Source organism: Thamnophis sirtalis, unplaced genomic scaffold (genome assembly GCF_051295495.1).
Source record: "Thamnophis sirtalis isolate CommonGarterSnake01/CBP01778 unplaced genomic scaffold, rThaSir2_p1.2 scaffold_9, whole genome shotgun sequence".
NCBI classification, from domain to species: domain Eukaryota; kingdom Metazoa; phylum Chordata; class Lepidosauria; order Squamata; family Natricidae; genus Thamnophis; species Thamnophis sirtalis.
In genome coordinates, this window is record NW_028261389.1 from 69,924,509 (window position 1) to 69,946,452 (window position 21,944).

At 43.8% G+C, this 21,944-nt stretch overlaps 1 protein-coding gene across 3 annotated transcripts in view; it reads left to right on the forward strand.

Annotated features, from left to right (window-relative positions):
• Nucleotides 1–21,944, forward strand: part of PRR5 (proline rich 5) — a 100,169-nt gene that overhangs the window by 34,968 nt on the left and 43,257 nt on the right. For 2 of the 3 annotated variants that reach the window (XM_087722217.1, XM_087722216.1), the window contains exon 3: nucleotides 9,323–9,436. The exons of the other annotated variant lie outside the window; for it this stretch is intronic. In XM_087722217.1, coding sequence (XP_087578343.1) covers nucleotides 9,323–9,436 — 114 coding nt within the window. The remainder of the gene's footprint in view (nucleotides 1–9,322; nucleotides 9,437–21,944) is intronic. 3 annotated transcript variants of the gene reach the window in all.

Consider the following 21,944-nt stretch of genomic DNA (forward strand, 5'->3'; position numbering starts at 1 on the left):
TGCGAAGTGTCCAACCCATCGCAACCCCATGGACCTTCCTGTCCTCTACCATCCTCTGGAGTCCATTTAAGCTCACGCCGACTGCTTTGGGGATTCCATCCAGCCACCTCATTCTCTGTCGTCCCCTTCTTCTTTTGCCCTCCATCTTTCCCAGAATGAGGCTCTTCTCCAGGGAGTCTTTCCTTCTCATTAGGTGGTCAAAGTATTTGAGTTTCATCTTCAGGATCTGGCCTTCTAAAGAGCAGTCAGGGTTGATCTCCTCTAGGACTGACCGACTGACTGGTTTGATCACCTTGCAGTCTAAGGGACTCGCAGGAGTCTTCTCCACCACCATAGTTCAAAGGCCTCCATTTTTTGGCGCTCAGCCTTTCCTATGGTCCAACTTTCACAGCCATACATTGCAACTGGAAAAACCATAGCCTTGACTATACAGACTTTTGTTGGCAGGGTGATGTCTCTGCTTTTGCTAAATCATTATCAGTGACCTGAAGTAAATCATGACCTGTGTAGAAATATCTTGCTTTTTATTCTTTATAAAAGCAAACCAGAAGAAGTCCAGAGCACCAACTGTGATAGAAATAAGCCTGCTCATATTTCCTTTGGAGGCCATGGGAATATTGTGGGAGAGAGTCAACTCCAAGAATAAGTCAGAATCAGAGGAAAGGAAAGAAGCTTAAATGACATCAAAGGACAGCTTAAGATAGGAAGGAGCTCCTCCATGTTCCGGGCTTCTGGTCTTCATATGAGGCTGAACTGGAATAAGAAGTCTGTGTGATTCAGGAAGACGGATTAGATGTGAGCCAAGGACATTTACTCCAAAGTTACTATCATTGGATCTTCACTTAGCAGCTCTCCAGAGTCTTGGCCTTGAGGATCTGCTGCACTTTACAACATTTAAAAGATCTTTGAATTAAAATTAAGGACAACTGTGGAAAAATCCAGAGAGCTTTGAGTTTTACAGAACTTTTAATGACAGAAAGAAGGCAGCCTTGGTGTCTTGGCCGAGATAAGAACACGGCCATGAGAAATGTCTCATTGATCCAGCATCCTCCTAAACAGGATTAGATTGTTTAGAAGACTGTATGGTAGTAGGTCAAAATGACCTCAGCAAAAATCTGCCAGATCGGGAGCCTAAAATTTGTTCACGCAAGATTGGGCAATCTCCATTCATGCAACATTTCAGCCATTCAAGTTCATATCGCCAGCCCTTTCAGGCCAAGATGAAACACGATCTGAGGATTTATGTCCCACAGGGGATTGGGCTAGATGACCTTCAAAATTCCTTCTGATCTAGGATTTCAGAATAGCAAAAATACTCGATGTGATTTTAGGCAGAAATCAGAATAGTCTTTGGTGCAGATGCTCTCAGTATACATAAAAGATACATTTGTCACAGATCATTAGGTACAAAAGTTAATAATAGTCATAAGGTAGAAATAAGCAATCAAATCATACTAGGAAACAATCAATATAAATCGTAAGGATGCAAGCAATGAAGTTACAGTCATACAGTCATACATGGGAGGAGATGGGTGATAGGAACAATGAGAAGATTAATAGTAATGAGTGAATAGTTTGACAGTGTTGAGGGAATTATTTGTTTAGCAGAGTGATGGCATTTGGGGAAAAAACTGTTCTTGTGTCTAGTTCTGGTGTGCAGTGCCCTATAGCGTCGTTTTGAGGGTAGGAGTTGAAACAATTTATGTCCAGGATGTAAATATTTTCACAGCCCTCTTTTTAACTCGTGCAGTGTACAGGTCCTCAATGGAAGACACGTTGGTAGCAATTGTTTTTTCTGCAGTTCTAATTATCCTCTGAAGTCTGTGTCTGTCTTGTTGGGTTGCAAAACCAAACCAGACAGTTATACAGATGCAGACACATCCAGGGCATTAATGCCTTTATTTTTTAAAAGTGAGGAAGAACACTCAAAAATATCAATCCTTTCTCTTCCTGCAGATCTCATTGTAGAAGCTAAAAACAATGGACATGCTTCTTCCCCAAAATGTTTGCTGTCCCCCACTAGATGGCTAATTTGTCCTTCTGCTTTCTTGTTCATCCAGATTTGATTCTAAAAAATAGAGTAAATCTTGTTTCAATCTGATTGCGCAACTCTATCGTTGCTGCATTTAATAACTACAGCAGATATCAGTTAGGTTCCTTTCCCAGCAACTATTGAATATTTCTGCTTGCTTTTTTTTTCAAGAACTTAGTTGTGACTTTGTTAAGCACAAGAATCCTGGCTAGTAGGCTCTTTAAAATTAGATAGATAACAAAAAATATATTAAAATCTTTGATAAGATAAGAAATTTGAAGGGTGGGATTTAGACTTATTAATTACCAATTAATCCATTTTGCAACGATAACAGACCATTTTTATGTCATTCTTATTATTTTGTGTTTTCTTCCATTTACATTAATAGTAATTTTTGGTAAGGGGATCCGGTGGCTCAGTGGCTAAGACACTGAGCTTGTCGATCAGAAAGGTCAACCGTTGGGCTGTTCGAATCCCTAGCGCCGCGTAAGGGAGTGAGCTCCCGTTACTTGTCCCAGCTTCTGCCAACCTAGCAGTTCGAAAGCATGTAAAAATGAAAGTAGGAAAACAGGAACCACCTTTGGTGGAAAGGTAACCTTGTTCCGTGCACCTTCGACATTTAGTCATGCTGGCTACATGACCATGGAGATGTTTTCGGACAGCACTGGCTCTTCGGCTTTGAAACGGAGATGAGCACTGCCCCCTAGAGCCAGGGATGACTAGCACATATGTGCAAGGGGAACCTTTACCTTTAATAGTAATTTTGTTAGGGCTCAAGGTCCTTAGTCTATAAAGGAATCTAACTTTATTATCAGGCATTTCTTTATTGTTGCAATTATATGTCACCTTTGGCCTTAAGATACGGAACCTTTTGTTATCCTCTTGCCAAGAACCAGCAAAAGACAGAAAGCCAAGATTGTCAGACCTGGAAGACATCTTTTGCATTGGGCCTTCAGGCCTGCCACGTTTTCTGCTGTGGGAAAATGGGAGGGGGGTTTATATGGAGTGTGGGAGATACATAGTCAAAACAACATTCCTTTCTCAGAGAGTCAAGGACATCTTGCCCTGTACCAGGAAGGGCGTGACTAAAAGGCATCTCAGATTGGGATGGTGACTGATCAGACCAGGTGATGGGAATGTGGGTGCTGAGCAGGGTCTTGGACTTTCATTGGGGTGGGAAAAAACCTGGAGCCTTTCAGATTCAGGTTTTCCCAGATGTGCCAATGTGACATCTCTAATAAAATGGAACTTTGAGGAACTTCAAGCCTCTGAGTCTTTTTTTTTTCATTTGGGTTGTTACTTGGAACCCTGACAAAGAGAAAGAGTATGACCTGTTCTTTCGTCCAAGTTTAATATTGCCACCACAATGATCTCTGCCGTTTTTAAATATGCAAAATTGAACTTGAAATAAGATACTGAGTCATTTCTGGAGGAAAGTCTGACTTGCTGGACTTGAAATGAGAAAGTATTCGTTGTGATATAGATGGATGGATGGATGGATGGATGGATGGATGGATGGATGGATGGATGTTGAATCTCCGTATTGAATGTAGAGAAGAGCATTTTCTGAAAGGAATTTTCAGTGGTTGGGATGTGTCTTCAACAAACTCTTTGAGCAGAGGAATTCGCCAGAAATACCACAACAGGAATGCCTGGGAAATAGTGGAGCTCTGATGGGCTCCGTGAAAACCCAACTGGACACCCGCTGCCAGGGCCCTTCAGCTCAGAACTGATCTGGAGAAACAGGTGAAAAAGAAGAAGCATCTCGACAACCAAAGAGGAACCGGCAATTCCTCGAAAGGTCTGAGATAAAGTTCTTCAAGCTGAGAGCGGAAGCGGCAATGGCCATATTAATGGCTGCTCTAAAGTGGGGGCAACCGGACCAAGCTATTTGACGAGGAGAGGTGTTGGAACAAAGTGTTGGAAGAGTGATCAACCCAAGAAACTTTAAATTTGGATTAAAAAGAGACCCAGAGTGGAAATTAGTGGCTACTTGGCAGATTTAACAATTGAATTTGAATTTATTATATTTCTATGCTGCCCTTTTCCCCGAAGGGGAAACAACCCAACTCAGGGCGGGTGGGGTACAAATAAGGAATAAAAAAGACGAACAAAACAATACCACAATTTAAAAACAGAAAACAAAAAGGGTGGAGATTAAAACAGAAAGCCCTAGAAGACTTTTATTCCCAAATTTGGACTTGGAAACATTAAAAATAATAAAAGAACTCGGGGAGGAGGGATTGTTTTCTTTTCTTTTGCTATCTTTTTCTATTTTTTTGTGGAATAAATACAGACTTTGACAGCTTTTGACAGCTAGAACACATCGCTTACGACCGAGAGGGAGAAACCTACTGATGAGAAGAGGATAGTACAAGACCTAATAGAAACTAACATAGGAAAATAGAGCCCTAACCTAACCTTGACTCTTGCAAGAGAAGGATACTTTGAAGCTGTGTGAAATAAAAAGGAGGATTTGTTTTTGCAACAGTGTTGTAGATTGGACTTGCTGTTTTGGTGGAAGAGGAAAAGCAAATAAAAGTGGAATTGGACTTTAGAAATTGGAAATAAGAGAAGAAAAAAGAACCTTAAGTTTAAGTAAATGTGATATGATAGAAAAAGTTTAAACAATTTGTTAAATTGATTAAGCAGGCAATATGGAATTTTGGGTGTATAATGATTTAATTGATATGTTAAAAGATGCACGTGAAATGCTAAATGGGGAAAAAAACCAGTGGAATCTCAGAGGGAACATCTAGAACAAGGAGAAGAAGAAAAGGAGAAAGAAAAGGGACTGAATGAAGAACAAGAAGATACTATAGAAGAAAAAGAGATTGAAAAAGAAAAATACTTCGATGTTGTACTGGGATTTACAGTTATTTACCAAAAGGAGACAAGGGGGAAGTGGCCTCAAAAAAGGGAAAGTTAAACAGTAAAGGTGGGAATAATGGGGAAAGACTGGGAAAAACCTGGGGAAAGTTACCAAAACAATAAAATTAAAAAGGAGAAAAAAGATTGGAAAGAAAAAAATATAGAAATTTCAAGAAAAAGAAAAAAAAAACTAGGTAAATGGGTGGAGAGAAGAGAATATAAGAGAAGTAAAGTTCCTGAGAGACTAAGAAAAAATGGTTGAAAGGAGGAAAGAAAGGATTTACTAGTAGAATAGAATGAAATTTGGTAAAAATAGCTAACAGGATATATTCAATATGATGTGAGGGTAAAAGATCAATATTATTACTTGTGGATAACTAATTAAGTGAAATGTTTACTATATAAAATTACATTTGAAGATATATGTAAAACAAAATTACAGATGGAAATATGTTAAATTTGATTAATTTGGAGAGGCAAATAATGATATTGTTTATATATTATATTATATACTATATATTTAAGAATATAAGAAATTTAAGAAATTAAAATTAAGCAGGAGAATATGGAATGAAAATAAGATGACTGAAATGTAAAAGGAAAATATGATGTAAAATGAACTATGCATAATAGAAGATGTAAAGGGGGGGAAACACGAACAACATTTTGTTTATAAAAAAAGTTAAAATATGTAACAAAAATTTTTAAAAAACTGTTTAAAAAAACCCTCTTTGAGCAGACAAGTGTTCTGACCTAGGCTTCCTGATACAGTAAAAAGCACACGCTTAGTCCCCCAAACCCTCTTTTTATTTCAAAGGTTGTGAATTATGTTCATTCACAACTGGTAAAGAGTCACAAATAGTTTGTAAAGAGTCCGACAGAAGTCTGCCAAAGTCTTTCAGGATACGGCTGATAAGCACCCACCTTTATCTCCCTTGAAACACTGCCAAAGACCTAATTGTCAATTAGCTTTCAAGGCCACATGTAGCAAAGAGTCAAAACTGAGCTTCAGAATTTAAACCGACCAGAACGAACGAAGTTGCTTCCTGGAAAGGCTCACGTGCTTTTGCCCCTCCTTTATGTCCTATGGGAGGAGCCAATCACCTCCAAGCCTTACTCCGGAGTTGTCCCTTTTGTCTTAACTGTTCTTGCCTTCGGGCAGCTCTGTGCATGCACGCACTAGAAACAGGCTCCCCCTGTTCCTCTGCCTCACTTATGTCCAACTCTGGAGGCTCCAGAGGCAGCACATAACTCCCAGATGGCCCTGGCCCCCTCTCTGCCTCCGACACAGAGTCCTTGTCCGAGCCTTCCCCAGACTCCAGGACTAGCCCATGTTCCTCCCCAACCTCCTCACTGTCCAACTCTGCTGCCATCTCCACAGGCCGCCAGTGAACCATAACAACAAGGGACATAGAATAAACGGAGAAACTCCTTGGAAATTCCAGGAAGGAAATAACCAATGCAAATGTGAAACAATTCCCTTTAATTATGCTCTAGAATGACCCATAACTGGGTCTTCTCCATCTGGTTCTCCATCCCTTCTCCATGTAGTAGATGGTTTTGAAAAGGCAAGCTGGTGATAGGAGACCAGGAAATCTTCAGATTGTAGGCTAGGATAAGCGTTTGTCCACCCAATCACTAAACATCATGCTCAGATCGGCTTACTGTATCTCACCGCTTTACTTTTTTTCCTTTGGGCAAATTAGATTATCCAATCATTTACCGCATCAATGGGTCAAAATGAAGGATAGCATCAAAGAGAATTTCCTGGTTTGGGTAGGAGGAGAGTGATATGACTGTTTTAATATAAGGCATTTGGAAAGTTTTGATAGCGGAGGAGAAGGAGTTGCCTTAGAACAAGGGTCAGCAACCTGTGGCTCTGGAGCCGCATGTGGCTCTTTCATCCCTCTGCTGCGGCTCCTTGTCACCAGTCAGCTCCACAATTGATAGGGCTTTCAGTTAGGACAGGTAGAGGAAAAAGGATGCCGTGCTAAGCGGAGTCTCTATAGTGGGAGAACTGGACTTCCGGATGGCTCCAGAATGAATGGGGGGGGGCTTCCGGTTAGGACCTTTGTGGCTCTTTGAGTGCTTAAGGTTGCTGACCCCTGCTCTGGGAGATTTTGGTTGACCAATAAGATGGTGCTACTTTGCCATTTCTCCGAAACAAGCTTCTCATAAACTCATGAAATGTAACAGTTAGAAGGAACCTCCGAGATTTATTGTTTGTTTGATATGCCATCTGGTTCCCAATGATTCTGGGTGGCTCAAAACAACTAAAACAAGACAAAACTACATCCCATCACATACTTATAATACAATTAAAATATTTAATATATTAAGTACAAGTAAAAAAAAACAAAAGATGGTGAAAATAGGGTAGAAACAAAGCAAAAGGGGCTTCACTTTCCCTGGCCAAAGGCCTGCCTGAGATCATCTAGTCTACAATAGTCTAAAACAGTGATAGCTAACCTCTTTGTCCTTGTGTGTAGCACGCGTGCACATGCCCACACTTAGAATGCAATACACACGCAACACCCCACACCCCTGCATGTGTGACCCCATACACTCTCCCTGCACCCCTCCCCATGCATGCACGACTCCCCTGCACCCCTTTTTGGGCCTAGCAGGCCTTCCTGAAGCCTCCTGAGACCAAAACGTGGCCATGGCAGGAGGGGCATGCCGCACTCACACACACAAACACACACACACACACACACCTTTTGGGCCTAGCAGGCCTTCCTAAAGCCTCCTGAGACTAAAAAGTGGCCATGGCGGGGGGGTGGTGGTGCATGCAGCACACATCCACCACACACCCATACACCATTTGGGGCCTAGCAAGCCTTCCTGAAGCCTGTGTGTTTTATTTGTGCTGATAAATAAATAAAGAGAGACTATATAGATCTATTTCAAGCTATTTAGCTCTCATCAGCTAGCCATGCCCTTACTGGGATTCGAACCTGGGCTATATTACATATTAGGCAGACGGCTTAGACATTAAGCCACAGGCTCTGATCCGTTATCAGAGTGACTTTAAATGTGACTTTAAATAAATAAATAAATAAATAAATAAATAAATAAATAAATAAATAAATAAATAAATAAATAAATGTGTTTGTGTGTGTGTGTGTGTTGTATTGTATTTGTGCTGATAAATAAATAAAGGGAGACTAGTATAGATTTATTTCAAGCTATTTAGCTCTCATTAGCTAGCCATACCCTTCCTGGGATTCGAACCTGGGCTGTATTGCATATATATATATATATATGCATGTTGACTGTTCTTTTTGGGTGTGCACATTTTGTTTGGTCCTGTTACTTCCTTGTGGTGCCTTATCAAATCAGTGCTCATATTCAATAATACTGCTGGTTAACAACTTTATGTCCATTCTGTAGAAACATTATAGAATAAGCCCTGTGTGTTTCTTGGTCCTCTGCCTTCCTGTTTACATGAAATCGGAAAGTTTCAGAAACTGGTGCATCCTTTATTTCCAGCTTTGCATAACAAAGGAAGTGAATACCTACAAAATGCCTGGAGTTCCAAGTCAGATGATTTAAGGGCTCCGGCTTGCAAGCCTGTCCCTTCCCATAGTTAGATCTATGACCCTTGTTGTAAATCTGCATCCCAATTTAGGAAGCCTGGAGGAATGTGAGCCTCGGGGGCCCGTAGGACATCTTCTGAATAGCTTTTGCAAAAAAAAAATGAGTTTGTCTCTTTAAACAGGTGAGCTCAGATGAGGCTTGTTCGCCCTTTTCAGCTCAGGCATCCTGCAGCTGAGTTATTCTTTGCCCCAGTGGAAAAGAGTCTGTGTTGTAATGTGGCAAAGTTTCAGCGGTTGTGAAACTTTGCCGTGAAATTTCCATACGTCATATTTTGTGGGTAGCTCTTCTTCTCCCCCCCCCCCCCCGCCCTGAGCAGCTCCGTCTCTTGTTACAAAGAGGAGGAGGAGGAGGAGCCATCTGTGCATTCAGTGAAAGAAATGTTTACTATGGCAGGTGGAACATTTGGGCTGAATGAATCTCCATCTGTTGAGGGCCAGGAGAGAGAAACGTGGTGATTCCTTGGCTGGGGCAAAAAGGGCCAGAAAGAAGAAGAAGAAAGCAGCACCAACCCATCGCTACGATTAAGCGGGCTGTGGAATGTCAGAATTGCTCTGATTAAAGGATTTGTCTTCTTGCTGGCCGAGGACTGTTCTCTAGAGACTGGTTCTCTTTTCTTCGTTTTGTTTTTTTCTTTCCTGTTGGTTTTCCTTTTTTTTTTCTTTTTTTAAGTTTCGCTTTTGATCAGCAGACGGAGAACTTGCCCCCCCACCACCACACCCTTTTGGCTCAGCTGCGTGTGTGTCTGTGTGTGGTAAAAGAGGATGGGGTTTCTCTAGCCATCGGCCACAATACCACATTGACCATGAGGACTCTTCGCAGGTTGAAGTTCATGAGTTCGCCCAGCCTCAGCGATCTGGGCAAGAGAGAGACAGCTGCCTTGGACGAGCGGGGGACTCAGCACCAGCGGGCCTGCTCCAATGCCACCTGGAACAGGTAGGGCTTGGCCTTCCTCTTCACCCTTTCCCCTCCCCTCCCCAGGAATTTTCCCACCCTCTCGAGAAACTAATTGCCACACAACTTGGTGTGCTTTTGCTTCTGGTTGATTGATTCCCCTTTTCCCCCCCAAAGCTTCAGCCGAGTTTGCTCTTCGGGGTGGAAGGTTTGGGATGGTTTTAGAAAATGCTTGCCAGGATATCTACTCCTTTTTGCATTCCATTGGTCTTTGGCTGGAAGAAAATAAGAATAAGAAAATAATTTTGCATTTTGGAATGAGAAACATTGCAGGACTCTTGGCCATCATCTGTAATAAATACTAGCCAGGGTGAACAAATTCAACATTTACGATCTCTCCAAAGTGTTTTGAAGCACAGAAGCAGTATCTGCCCGTGACACTTTTTCCAGAATTGCTTTGTTGTTGCGAGAAGAGGCATGTTGGCATTAAGGAGTTACAGGCAGATGCTTTGTTCTGCTGACCCTCACACTTCCAAGGGCTTTTTGGAGAGCAGATCAAAGTGTTGCACGGCAACTATTAAGTATGCCAGTAGCTGGAAAGCAAAAGTAGTAGCTGGAAAGAAATTTTATGGAAAGAGTTGCATCCCCCCCCCACACACACACACACTGCTTTTCTTTCCTCATGCTGTAATTAAGACGCTTATTGCCAGGAACATCTATGGGGTGGGAGGTCAAAACACTGAAGAAAATAGCATGGCTGTGCAGCCAAAGCCTTGGCTCTTTTTCATATGGATTGGACATGGCACATGTTGAAAAGGGGCAGAACCTGACCATTAATCTTATTTTGATACACAAACAACAGACACCCTTGGTTATTTCCCAGACATCGAAACCTGCTTTGTCTCTTTCTTATCTTATTATCCTTTCTCTGTCTAGTTTAATTAACACTTATTTTTTGACTTCTTTTTATTATTTCTGAATCGGAGGTAGAATCTGCCTTGCATGTACTATTAAGAATGTCCGTTGTATACCCAATCGGGATCAAGTTTAATACTTCCAATTTTTAATAATTCTAATGAGAATTAGAGAAGCCAGAGAAGGTTGCAGAATTCTTATCAATAGCTATTAGGAATTGTCTGGTTCTTCCCTTCGTGCTGTGAATTGTTAGTTGCTCATGGCTTTAGGATTTTCTCACAAGTTTAAAATTTCTTTGCATAGTTAGTGCACTGCATGCTGGCCCTTTTACTTGGTTTGGTCTTGTATCATAAATAAATATTGAAACAGTTGGCATTTTAATGGTTTGTTGTTCTTTTTCTTTTCAATATTACCTGATTTGTACGTTTCACCAAGTCATGCTTGGATTTGATTAATCTGGGTGTAGCATGTTTTGTGAACACAGAACCTGTGGTTTGAAAATTGGGATTTTTGGAACAGGCCGTGCTTTGTTGTAGGGACGCGGTGGCCCAGTGGCTAAGGCGCTGAGCTTGTCGTTCAGAAAGGTCAGCAGTTTGGGGGTTCGAATCCTAGTGCCGCATAACGGAGTGAGCTTCTGTTACTTGTCCCAGCTTCTGCCAACCTAGCAGTTCGACAGCACATAGAAAAATAGGAACCACCTTTGGTGGGAAGGTAACAGCGTTCCATGCACCTTCAGCCTTTAGTTATGCTGGCCACGTGATCACTGAGACGTCTTCGGACAGTGGTGGCTCTTTGGCTTTGAAATGGAGATGAGCACCGCCCCCTAGAGACAGGAACAACTAGCACATATGTGCGAGGGGAACCTTTACCTTTACCTGTCCTTTGTTGTTGAAGTATTCTATGAAATGTGGCTAAATGAAGTAAGGCTAAAGGCCAGGGCCCTAACGGAGTAGCTCTTTGAAGCATTTATTTGATGTCTATGGGGCACCCTACCATGTCCATGTCTTTGGTTGGTCATAAGGGCAAGTGACCACAAGGGCACTGCAACATTGTAATTTTGAAACAGGTTTATATATAATTATGGGTTGTCTGTCGTAACTTTGAACATTCATTAAGGCACCAGTCATATCTTGTTGATTATCTGTAGTGTTTGTTTTAAAAACCTAAGCAAGTTTCTTTGCTGCATTAAGCATTGCTGAGAGCATCTACAGAGAACTTAAAATTCTCATATAGCCAGATTGAAAGAAATCTCTGAAAATCAGGCCAATCCAGGATCTATTCAAACATCACCCATAGGCTGCATAAACAGAAGGATACAATCAAGATCACGTGAAGTGTTAATACCACTTTATAATGCCTTGGTAAGGACACACTTGAAATACTGCATCCACTTTTGGTTGCCATGATGTTAAAAAGTTGTCGAGACTCTAGAAAGATTGCAGAGATGAGCAAAAAGATGCTCAGGGGATTGGAGGCTGAAAAGAAGGACTAGTGGAGACATGATAGCAGTGTTCCAATATCTCAGGGGCTACACAAAAAAGAGGAAGCCAAACTATTCTCCAAAGCACCTGAGGGCAGGACAAGAAGCAATGCTTGGAAATTAATCAAGGAGAGAAGCAATTTAGAACTAAGGAGAAATTTCCTGACAGTTAGAACAATTAATCAATGGAACAATTTGCCTCCAGAAGTTGTGAATGCTCCAACACTGGATGTTTTTATGATGATGCTAGATAACCATTTGTCTGAAGTGGTGTAGGGTTTCCTGCTTAAGCAAGAGGTTGGACTAGAAGATCTTCAAGGTCCCTTCCAACTCTGTTTTTCTAAATCTGAATCATAGGTTTGCTCTAGAAAATGAGATTTGCAAATTGTTGGCTGCAAGCTGAGGTATAAGGGCTCAGGGAGTAATTCTGAAGGAGACTCTCTTAAAGGAAGGTGAATTAGCTTTTATGATTCACCAAGATTTAAGAGTTAAATCACTTTCTTTTCATCCTCTGACTGAAAGAACTGAAATCCCTTTTAAGGAATCCAGAGAGCTCTTGGCCAATGGCCATGCTGCCTGGGAATTCTGGGAGTTGAAGTCCACACATCTTGAGGCTGTTGCGATTCAGAGTCACTGCTTTGGAATGTTACTTTTGAACTAAGTTTTTAAAACTAAGCATGTTGTGGTTCAAGATCAGAATGGGCTTTTAAGAGTGAAGTAAAATCTATTGAGAAGCTCCATTGAATTAGAAAGGATGAGGGTTGAGGAATTTTATTCAACACTTAGTTGACTTTCTCACAGTCTGTTGCCAGTGTTATGCACCATTTTGGGAAGAAATGGAGAGTCAGTTTGGCCTAGTGCCGAGATGACGAACCTATGGCACGCGTACCACAGGTGGCACATGGAGCCATTTGTCAGGGCACGTGAGGCGCATGGGCGCTCTGGCCAGCTGACTTTAGCCTTTTTTTGAGGCCATTTTTCGCCCTCCCCAGGCTCCAGAGGCTTTATAGGAGCCTGGGGAGGGTGAAAACATCCTCCCACGCCCTCCGGAGGCCCTCTGTAGGCTTCAGGAGCATCCCTGAAGCCTCTGGAGCATAAAAAACTGGCCCTACGGGCAAACCGGAATTTCGGGAAAGGACTTCCAGTTTGCTTGTAGGGTTGTTTTTTGTCCTCTGGAGCCTTCAGGGAAGCCTCCAGAAGGCCCCTGAAGGCTCCGGAGGGCTTAAACCGCCCCTACGAGCAAACCGGAAGTCTGTTCCTGAACTTCCAGTTTGCCTGTAGGGCTGGTTTTTTGCGCTCCGGAGCCTTGAGGGAAGCTCCTGAAGCCTCTGGAGGGCCTCCGGGTGGGAGGGAGGCTGTTTTGGCCTTCCCCAGGCTCCTATAAAGCCTCTGGAGCCTGGGGAAGGCGGAAAAAGTATGCAAAAAATGGGGGGAGCACCTGTCATGCTCGCATGCGTGCTGGGGGTTGCACATTGCATTATGGGTGCGGCGCTCCCATGCACGATCCCTCTGCGCTCCCCCTGATTTTGGCTCGTGAGCCAAAAAAAAAAGGTTCCCCATCGCTGGCCTAGTGGTTAAGGCACCAGGCTGGAAAGCGGGAGATCGTGAGTTCAAGTCCCACGGTAGTATCAAAAGCCAGCTGGTGGAAAGGAAAGGAAAAGGAAGGGGGAAAAAAAGGGGGGGGGAACCTGGGACAACAGAAGAACCAACCATATGAGCTTGGAAATTCCATTTTCCCAGGATCATCAAAGGGAAAAAAAAATCAAGTTGCATCATTTTTTCAACAAACATGACAAATACTTGGGTCATATTTGAATGCAGCCAAACTATGTGCGCTTAGAACTGTTAAGTCTTTTTATGAGGTTGAACCACATAAGTTAAGTCTCTCTCTCACGGTAAATATTGTGCATTTCTCCCAGCAAACATATGTTTGTTTCAGTAAACCTCTTAACTGAGGACTTACTTGCATGATGCAAGATCTTAATCTGTATCTAGGTGAACATACATGTTTAGGAAATCTTAACTTTTATCCTGTGCCATTTATCCTTTGTTTTTTTGACAACAAATTGTTTGACAGCATTCATACGTAGGTCGTAATTCCCTCCATGTTATGACAGTTGTGGTGTAATGACCACACCCAAAGCCGTGCCTTCAAATCTTCCCCATAATTTCGAGAGAGTAAACCACTCAGTCTATGAGTTCATCAGACATTGGACGGCTATAAAAGAAACTGTAAACTTTATTGGCCTTTAATGTTAGATTTATGAATGTGATAGTTCTTCGCCACTCAGTACTTAAAGGAAACATATTTCAAATCTGTCATCACGAAACACCTCGATAGCTTTTTTTTTTTTTTTACAATTCTATGAATTGTTGCCAAAATCTTCTTTGAATATTTGTCCTCTGAAGTTAGTGATGTTTCATTTCATCATGTCCAGTGTCACCATAGCATAGCACCATAGTCATAACATAATAAATCTGTTCATATTCAAGGTGCCACACCACTCAGGGAAGTAATATATCATTGCTAGTTAGCGCCTCCAAACATTGTACTTTTGTAGTAACATTGGTTATTTTCTAATGAGCTTATGATGGCCTCACATAGGTTGTACGTAATGCTGAATAACAGGAAGCTTGTTAAATATTAATGTGATTGGGAAACTTATATTCCTCCATAAATTATTATTCTCGTTAACATTAAACCAATAAAGTTTATAGTTTATTTTATAGCCCTCCTTAGTATGGTGAATTGTCCGTTTATGGCTTCCTATGAAGAGTTAGGCTACACTATTTGCCAGGAAGATGATGAAATTATGATTAAGCCAACCAAGAATGAAAACTTGCATTTACATAAATTACACAATTTAAGACTTTTTTTGTTTCTTCCACTGGAGTTTTACCTCAGAAGGAGTTTGGCAATACCCTTTCCAAATATGACTTTTAATAAAATGTGCTAGGTCAGGGGTGTCAAACTCGATTTTATTGAGGGCTAAATCAGGGTTGGGTTTGACCGCAGGGGAGCATTTGCCAAGGTGGGCATGGTCAGCTCGACGTCACTTGTGTGGTCAGATGCCACTTTTGCTAGTAGTTTGTTTTGCTAGCCCTCTGCCAGCGAAAACGGAGTTCGTGAGGGCCGCACGTGGCCCTCCCAAGCTCTGTTTTTAGATGCGAAGGCCTTTTGCAGCCCTCTGCCAGCGAAAACGGAGTTCGTGAGGGCCGCACGTGGCCCTCCCAAGCTCTGTTTTTAGATGCAAAGGCCTTTTGCAGCCCTCTGCCAGCGAAAACGGAGTTCGTGAGGGCCGCACGTGGCCCTCCCAAGCTCTGTTTTTAGATGCGAAGGCCTTTTGCAGTCCTCTGCCAGCGAAAACGGAGTTCGTGAGGGCCGCACGTGGCCCTCCCAAGCTCTGTTTTTAGATGCAAAGGCCTTTTGCAGCCCTCTGCCAGCGAAAACGGAGTTTGTGAGGGCCGCACGTGGCCCTCCCAAGCTCTGTTTTTAGATGCAAAGGCCTTTTGCAGCCCTCTGCCAGTGAAAATGGAGCTCAGTCGGGCTGCATGTGGCCCTCTTTGTGCTCCGTTTTTGCTGGCAAATGGCTGCAGGAGACCGTTGCAACCGAAAACAGAGCCCGAGCTCTGCTTTCACTGGTAGAGTCACTGCAGGCTTGTCCTTCGCTGTTTCCAGGGCAGCACCATGGGCCAGATCTAACCACTCTGCAGGCTGGATGAGGCCCACGGGCCTTGAGTTTGACACCCCTGTGTTAGATGAACAAGGTCCTGACAAGCGTCTGATCCTTTGCCATCTCCTGTCCACTTGGTCTTGGTTTTAATGAAGGCAAACAAGGAATCCTTGATTGATTGAGCTTTTAAATTGCATGTGACCCTATTGATATTTGAGTTCTGTACAAATGCTTTCCTGGCTAATTTTAGTGTTTGTGCATGGGTGTGGTGGGCATGCCACTGCCAGTGGTGAGGGAGGAGTGAACATGCCTTTGAAGCATTAGAAAGTGAATTGAAAGTCATTCTGGGTGAGGCTGATCACAGAAGGCCTTTTGGCAAACAGGTAGCCAGAATTACACATTTCCACAAACATATTAAGCCTTGTTCTTGTTGATGGCCTAAAATTCCGTCTGGAGGTTGTATCATTTAAGAACCACAGGTCTGGATGTTTGTCTTCACCTTCCTCCATATCCATCACAACAGCTCTTAAGGGGAGGATTAGACATCAGCACGGTTTCTTAATACCTCTGTCCATATTCGACTTGGGGTTGCACCTGGCTGGTTGCACCTGGTCGAATGGGAGACCACCAGAAAATCCCCAAAAGCAGATGGTAGCAAGCCATCTCTATCACGTTTGTTTGTTTATTTATTTATAATGTATATTGCCGCCTATTCACCCGTGGCGACTCAAGGTGGCTTACCAAGTGTAAAACCCCATTTAAAACAGTGAAACTAATAAAAAGGTGTTTATGACAGCTCTAATAAACTTTGGTCACAAAGATATCACAGAGAGAGAGAGAGGCAGAGAGGGAGGGGGGAGGGAGGGAGGGGGAGAGAGAGAGAGACAGAGAGAGACAGAGAGACAGAGAGAGACAGAGAGACAGAGAGACAGAGAGAGAGAGAGAGAGAGAGAGAGAGAGAGAGAGAGAGAGAGAGAGAGAGAGAGAGAGATTTGAGCTCCAAATTAGATTTCTTTGGATTACTTTCAGAACCATTGAGCACTGAAAAAGGCACCTGCAGTCTAAATAGTTCAGCCATGGTTTCCTGTTACCAGAAAGGCATTAAAACCATTGTTCTCAGGAGGCCGGAAATAGGATAGTACTTACCTGAATTTTCATTACTTCACGAAGTTGCAATCTTTGAGACTGGGAGTAAGAGAACATAGAAGATATTATGTTGAAGCAAGACTAAACCAACATACTGTGCATCTATAATATATCTTACACAGGGTCATTCTAAAGCCCTGCCTTTTCCATGGTTGTGAGCGGGTTCTCCCAACTGGGTTTTTATTTTGACCTAACTAAGCTAAGGGATGCAGTGGTTCAGTGGCTAAGGCGCTGAGCTTGTCGATCAGAAATGTCGGCAGTTCGGCGGTTTGAATCCCTAACACTGCATAACAGAGTGAGCTCCCGTTACTTGTCCCAGCTACTGCCAACCTAGCAGTTCGAAAGCATGTAAAAAAATGCAAGTAGAAGAGGAACCACCTTTGGTGGGAAGGTAACAATATTCTGTGCGCCTAAGCTGTTTAGTCATGCCGGCCACATGACTACGGAGACGTCTTCGGACAGCGCTGGCTCTTTGGCTTTCAAACAGAGATGAGCACTGCCCCCTAGAGTCGGGAACCACTAGCACATATGTGCAAGGGGAACCTTTACCTTAACCTAATCTTTAGTTGTGACAATATGGAACTCGTATCCAAGTCTTATCAAGTTCCCCTTAGTCCGCTTTTCTCTGGGATAAATATGCATATGATTCCCTTCTCCTTATAGGTACGTGAATACCTAAAGGATCTTGGTCCCTCTCAAAGTCACAAGAGACTTGAAGGCTACATAGTTGAAGGGAAAAGTGATGACATCCAAGAAACAGAGATGGAGAGACAGCCTGGAGCCCCAAAGAGCTTTTTTCAACCCAGACCCCAGCCTGGTGTCTTCCTGATGTGTTGGAACTCCCCAAATTATGGGAAGAGTTGGGGATTGACATGTAAAGGCCCTCGGATCCGTAGCTCCATTTTTATCATTGGAGTGTGCTTTTCTCCATCTCTCTATTTCCCTGCTTCTTTCTTTGCTGCTCACTTTTGCAAAGAAATCCTACTCAACAGCTAGCAGAATTCCAGATTTTGGGGGGGGGGGTTGTTGGGGAAAATAAGGCCAGAAGTAAGCCCCCATCTGTCTACTTGCGAAGCATCCCTGACCTGCTCTCGAGTAGCCATAGGCAGGGGGATGGGGAACCGAGCCTTGCAGCTGCAGCAAGGGAATTGCACTTCAGTCAATGCAAAAGTACATTCCAGTCATCTCTATATCAAGGCCATTTCCATGGTGACCCACAGTGGCCGGAGGGAGGGACTTCTGCTCCTTATTGTTGGAAGTTAAAACCAACCCCTCTCCTAGAGAAATGAAATATTTTGGGAAATATTAAAAAGGCAGAATATTTCCCCTAAAAAGAGAAGTAGAAACTCAAGAGAGACAGAAACTCAGCTGCCCTCACCTTTATGAATGAGCTATTAAGGCCTGAGCCTGCCTATTCTACATAACAAAGGTCTCCCCCTTCAGCTCCAGGGTGATGGCATTAAGGCATGGGCCTCAGGACAAGATAGTATTAGCCCTTTACCCATCTCATCACATGGGACCTTGGAAGATTACATCATCACCCAGCAAGTTTGGGAGACAGCCTACAGAGTTGCCCCTGCATGGGCCATGGGAGTCTGACAACCAATCACAATACAAGCTCAAGTCCAAAGCCCAGAGAGGACATAAAACTAGAGACTTTCAGCATCTCTGCCCTTTTCTGTTCAGGAATTCAAGCCATGTGGTCCTGTCCACCATTAAACCATCTTTCCAAGCAGCCTCCATGTTTCCAGTGTCTTTTCCCCCGCTTGGAACTGAACCCAGAAAGACATTTCTTCCAACAATGGGAAATTGTTTCATTGGGGAATGTGACTGATGACGCACCTTGCGGGGGGAGGGGGGAAACAGGGTCAGAGCCGAGGCGTGAATTAAGTGAGGTCAGAGTTGGCTTCACTTGGAAAAATAGCTGGATTTCTTTTGAAGCTTGGCTCGAGACTCATGATTTAATTAGGGCATCGGTGGGAACTGTGACACCATCCCTGTCTTACCACAAATTCTCATTTCAGTGCTTTGAAACTGAAGCGACAAAGCTCCATTAGCAGCCAAAGACAATGCCCTGGAAGAAAAGGGAATAATTTATTCTATAATGAAACTGGAAGGTTAAAATCTGAGTTTTGCTCAATCATGCAGTCTGTTTGATTTTCCTGCATTGGCTCAGAGCGTGACTCACGTAAGTCGTTAAGGGGAAGAAATTTGGTGACAAACTACTGAGACCTGACAATTTTCTCTCAGTTTTTGAAGATAAGGGTTACCTCCTAGTAAGAGAGAGCAAGAACTGCCTGCTAGGGATTCAACCTCTAAATATTAGGAAAGGAACAGAGAATTCATTTCATCATCAGAGACCCAGAGATTACAAACTTGCTTTGCCTGTTTCCCTCCATTATTAAGCCTTTTGTTGACTAGCCAAGTTGTTAGGTGGACTTGCAAATATTGAACCTCTGGGTCTGCTTGCTAATTCATCACCGTTTTCCAGGGACGCAGTGGCTCAGTGGCTAAGACGCTCAGCTTGTTGATCAGAAATGTCGGCAGTTCGGTGGTTCGAATCCCTAGCGCCGCGTAACGGAGTGAGCTCCCATTACTTGTCCCAGCTTCTGCCAACTTAGCAGTTCAAAAGCACGTAAAAAATGCAAGTAGAAAAATAGGAACCGCCTTTGGTGGGAAAGTAACAGCGTTCCGTGTTCCTTTGGCATTTAGTCATGCCGGCCACATGACCACGGAGACGTCTTCGGACAGTGCTGGCTCTTCGGCTTTGGAATGGAGATGAGCACCACCCCTTAGAGTCGGGAACGACTAGCACATATGTGCGAGGGGAACCTTTACCTTTACCTATCCAGGCCTTTCACTGCTCACCTAACAAACAAAACTTACCTGTGCTCCCACTCACTGGCTAGGTTACTGGTAAAATTTCAGGATGGTGTTTCTAAGTGCCACCCATTATTTCTTACAATAGCAATAGCACTTGGACTTATATACCGCTTCGCAGTGCTTTAGAGACGTCTCTAAGCTGATTACCGAGTCAGCATATAGTCCCCAACAATCTGGGGTCCTTATTTTACCGACCTCAGAAGGATGGAGTCAATCTGGAGCCAGTGATCATCAAACTGCAATACTGCATTCTAACCACTGGCCCAGGGGTGGGTTTCAACCGGTTCGCGGCAGTCCCCGCGAACCGGTTGGTCGGCGAACCTGGAAGTAAGTAACTTCCGGGAACGGCGAAGGGCCCACCCGCCCGTCCACATTCCTTACCGGTCTTTGAAGGCTTCTGCGCTTTCACGCAGGCGCATGGCACATACAGCGCCTGCGTGATTCTCCACGAGCAGCTGGATGGCACATACAGCGCCTGTGTGAGTCTCCGCAAGCAGCTGGAGCATCGCGCAGGCGCTAAGACGCATGCGTGAACTGCACGCGTGCACGAGGACGCCGGCGGTCCCGTTCCAACCGAACCGGTTGGAATGGGATTAGCAACCCACCCCTGCACTGGCCCCACCACAGCAATCCTAGAAGGATTTCTCCTCTTCCAGCTTTTCTCACCTTCTGCCTATAAAATCTCACACAGAGAACCCTTGACTTATGTCCCATTCATTTAACAATTGTTTTGAGACAATGGGGCTGGAAAAAAAATGATTCATGATCAGTCCAATGTACTTAACACCGTTGTGGCATCCCCATGGTCACATGATCAGAATCTAGTTGCTTGGCAACCAGCATGTTCTTGTGACAGTTGCAATGATTCAGGGCCACCATTTGCCACCTTCTGGGACTTCTGACAAGCAAAGTCAATGGGAAAAGCTGATTTTTTTAATGACCATGTGATTCACTTAACGACCACAGCGAAAAAGATAGCAAAATCAGCGCGACTCACTTAATGACTGCATCATCTAGTGATGGACATTCCAGTCCCCATTATGGTCGTACGTCAAGGACTAAAACTAATAGGAAAAGGAAGAATTGCTAGAAAATTGTATTGGGGAGGGAGCAGTGGTGAGATTCAAATAATTTAACAACCGGTTCTCTGCCCTCATGACTAGCTGGGTGGGCGTGGCCATGGTGGGCGTGGCCGGGAGGTGTGACAGGCAGCACCCTCGTGGGAGCAAAAATGTGTGGGAGGGACAGTGCCGTCCCCGTGCCCCGTTTTGGGCCTAATAGGCCTCTCTGCAGCCTCCTGGGAACAAAAACAGGCCATGGTGAGGGGTGCACTGCACCCCATTTTGGGCCTAGTAGGCCTCCCTGCACTTACCTGGGAGCCAAAATAGGGCCTGTGTGGACTCCTGGAAGGGGCAGGGCCAGCCAGCAATTTAACAATCTGTTCGCCCAAACCAGTCCGAACCAGCTGAATCCCACCACTGGAAGGGAGGATAGTCACCAGGATTGTGTCAAGTAACAAGCTTTGCAGGACCATAGGAAAATTGGAAGCTGTTGAAAATACGGTAGTTTTAAAGGCAGGAAAGGGGATGTTTTGAGAATTGGGGGCCACAGCTTGTTCAGTGAACGTATCATACGGGAGATTACAAGAAACAGAAAGCGTGGAGCTGGTTGTTTTGCCCTGTTTGGGGAAAAAAGCTGTTTTATCTTGGGAACCAAAGCGCCTTGGATACAAGCGTTCCCATCTGTGATAAACCTAACCCTCCCCAGACAGCCCTTTTCCCCAATCGCCAAATTTCAGTTTGCCATGTCAATAGAAACGTGGAATAGAAAGCAATAGTTCACTTCCAAGATGCCTCCTGCTCTCAATTCCTCCTTATTTTGCAGGAGAAAAAAACAAAACTGTGCTTCTGAAAAGTTAGCTATTTTGGCATTGAACAACCACCTGAAAAACTGGAAGACTGCACTGAAACTACAAGTGTCCCCCCCCCAATTGAAGATCTATGATTATCAAGCTGGCTGGAGTAAATCTAAAGGAGCTGGAAGGAACCTTAAGAGGTCTTCTAGCCCAACCTCCTGCTCAAGCAGGTGACCCTATACCAAGCGATGGTGAACCTTTTTTGGCTCGCATGCCATAAGCAGGGGGAGCGCAGGGGGGGCGTGCGAGGGCATGCCACACCCATAATGCAATGCGAGACACACACACACACGTGCGCATTCCCGCATGACAGGCACAACCCCCCATTTTCTGTATGCCACCTGTGACTAGCTATACTTTATCTCTGGGGCAGCATATTTCAGTGTAAGGGCAGCCCAGTGGTGGGATTCAACTGGTGCTTTGCACGCGCACAGTGGTTTTGAAAACAGCTCAAAAACCTACCTTCTACTGCAGCCCCAGTGAGTAAAACAAAATGTGTCCCATTGCTAATGTCAGACTATCCCAAGGGTTGGCAAC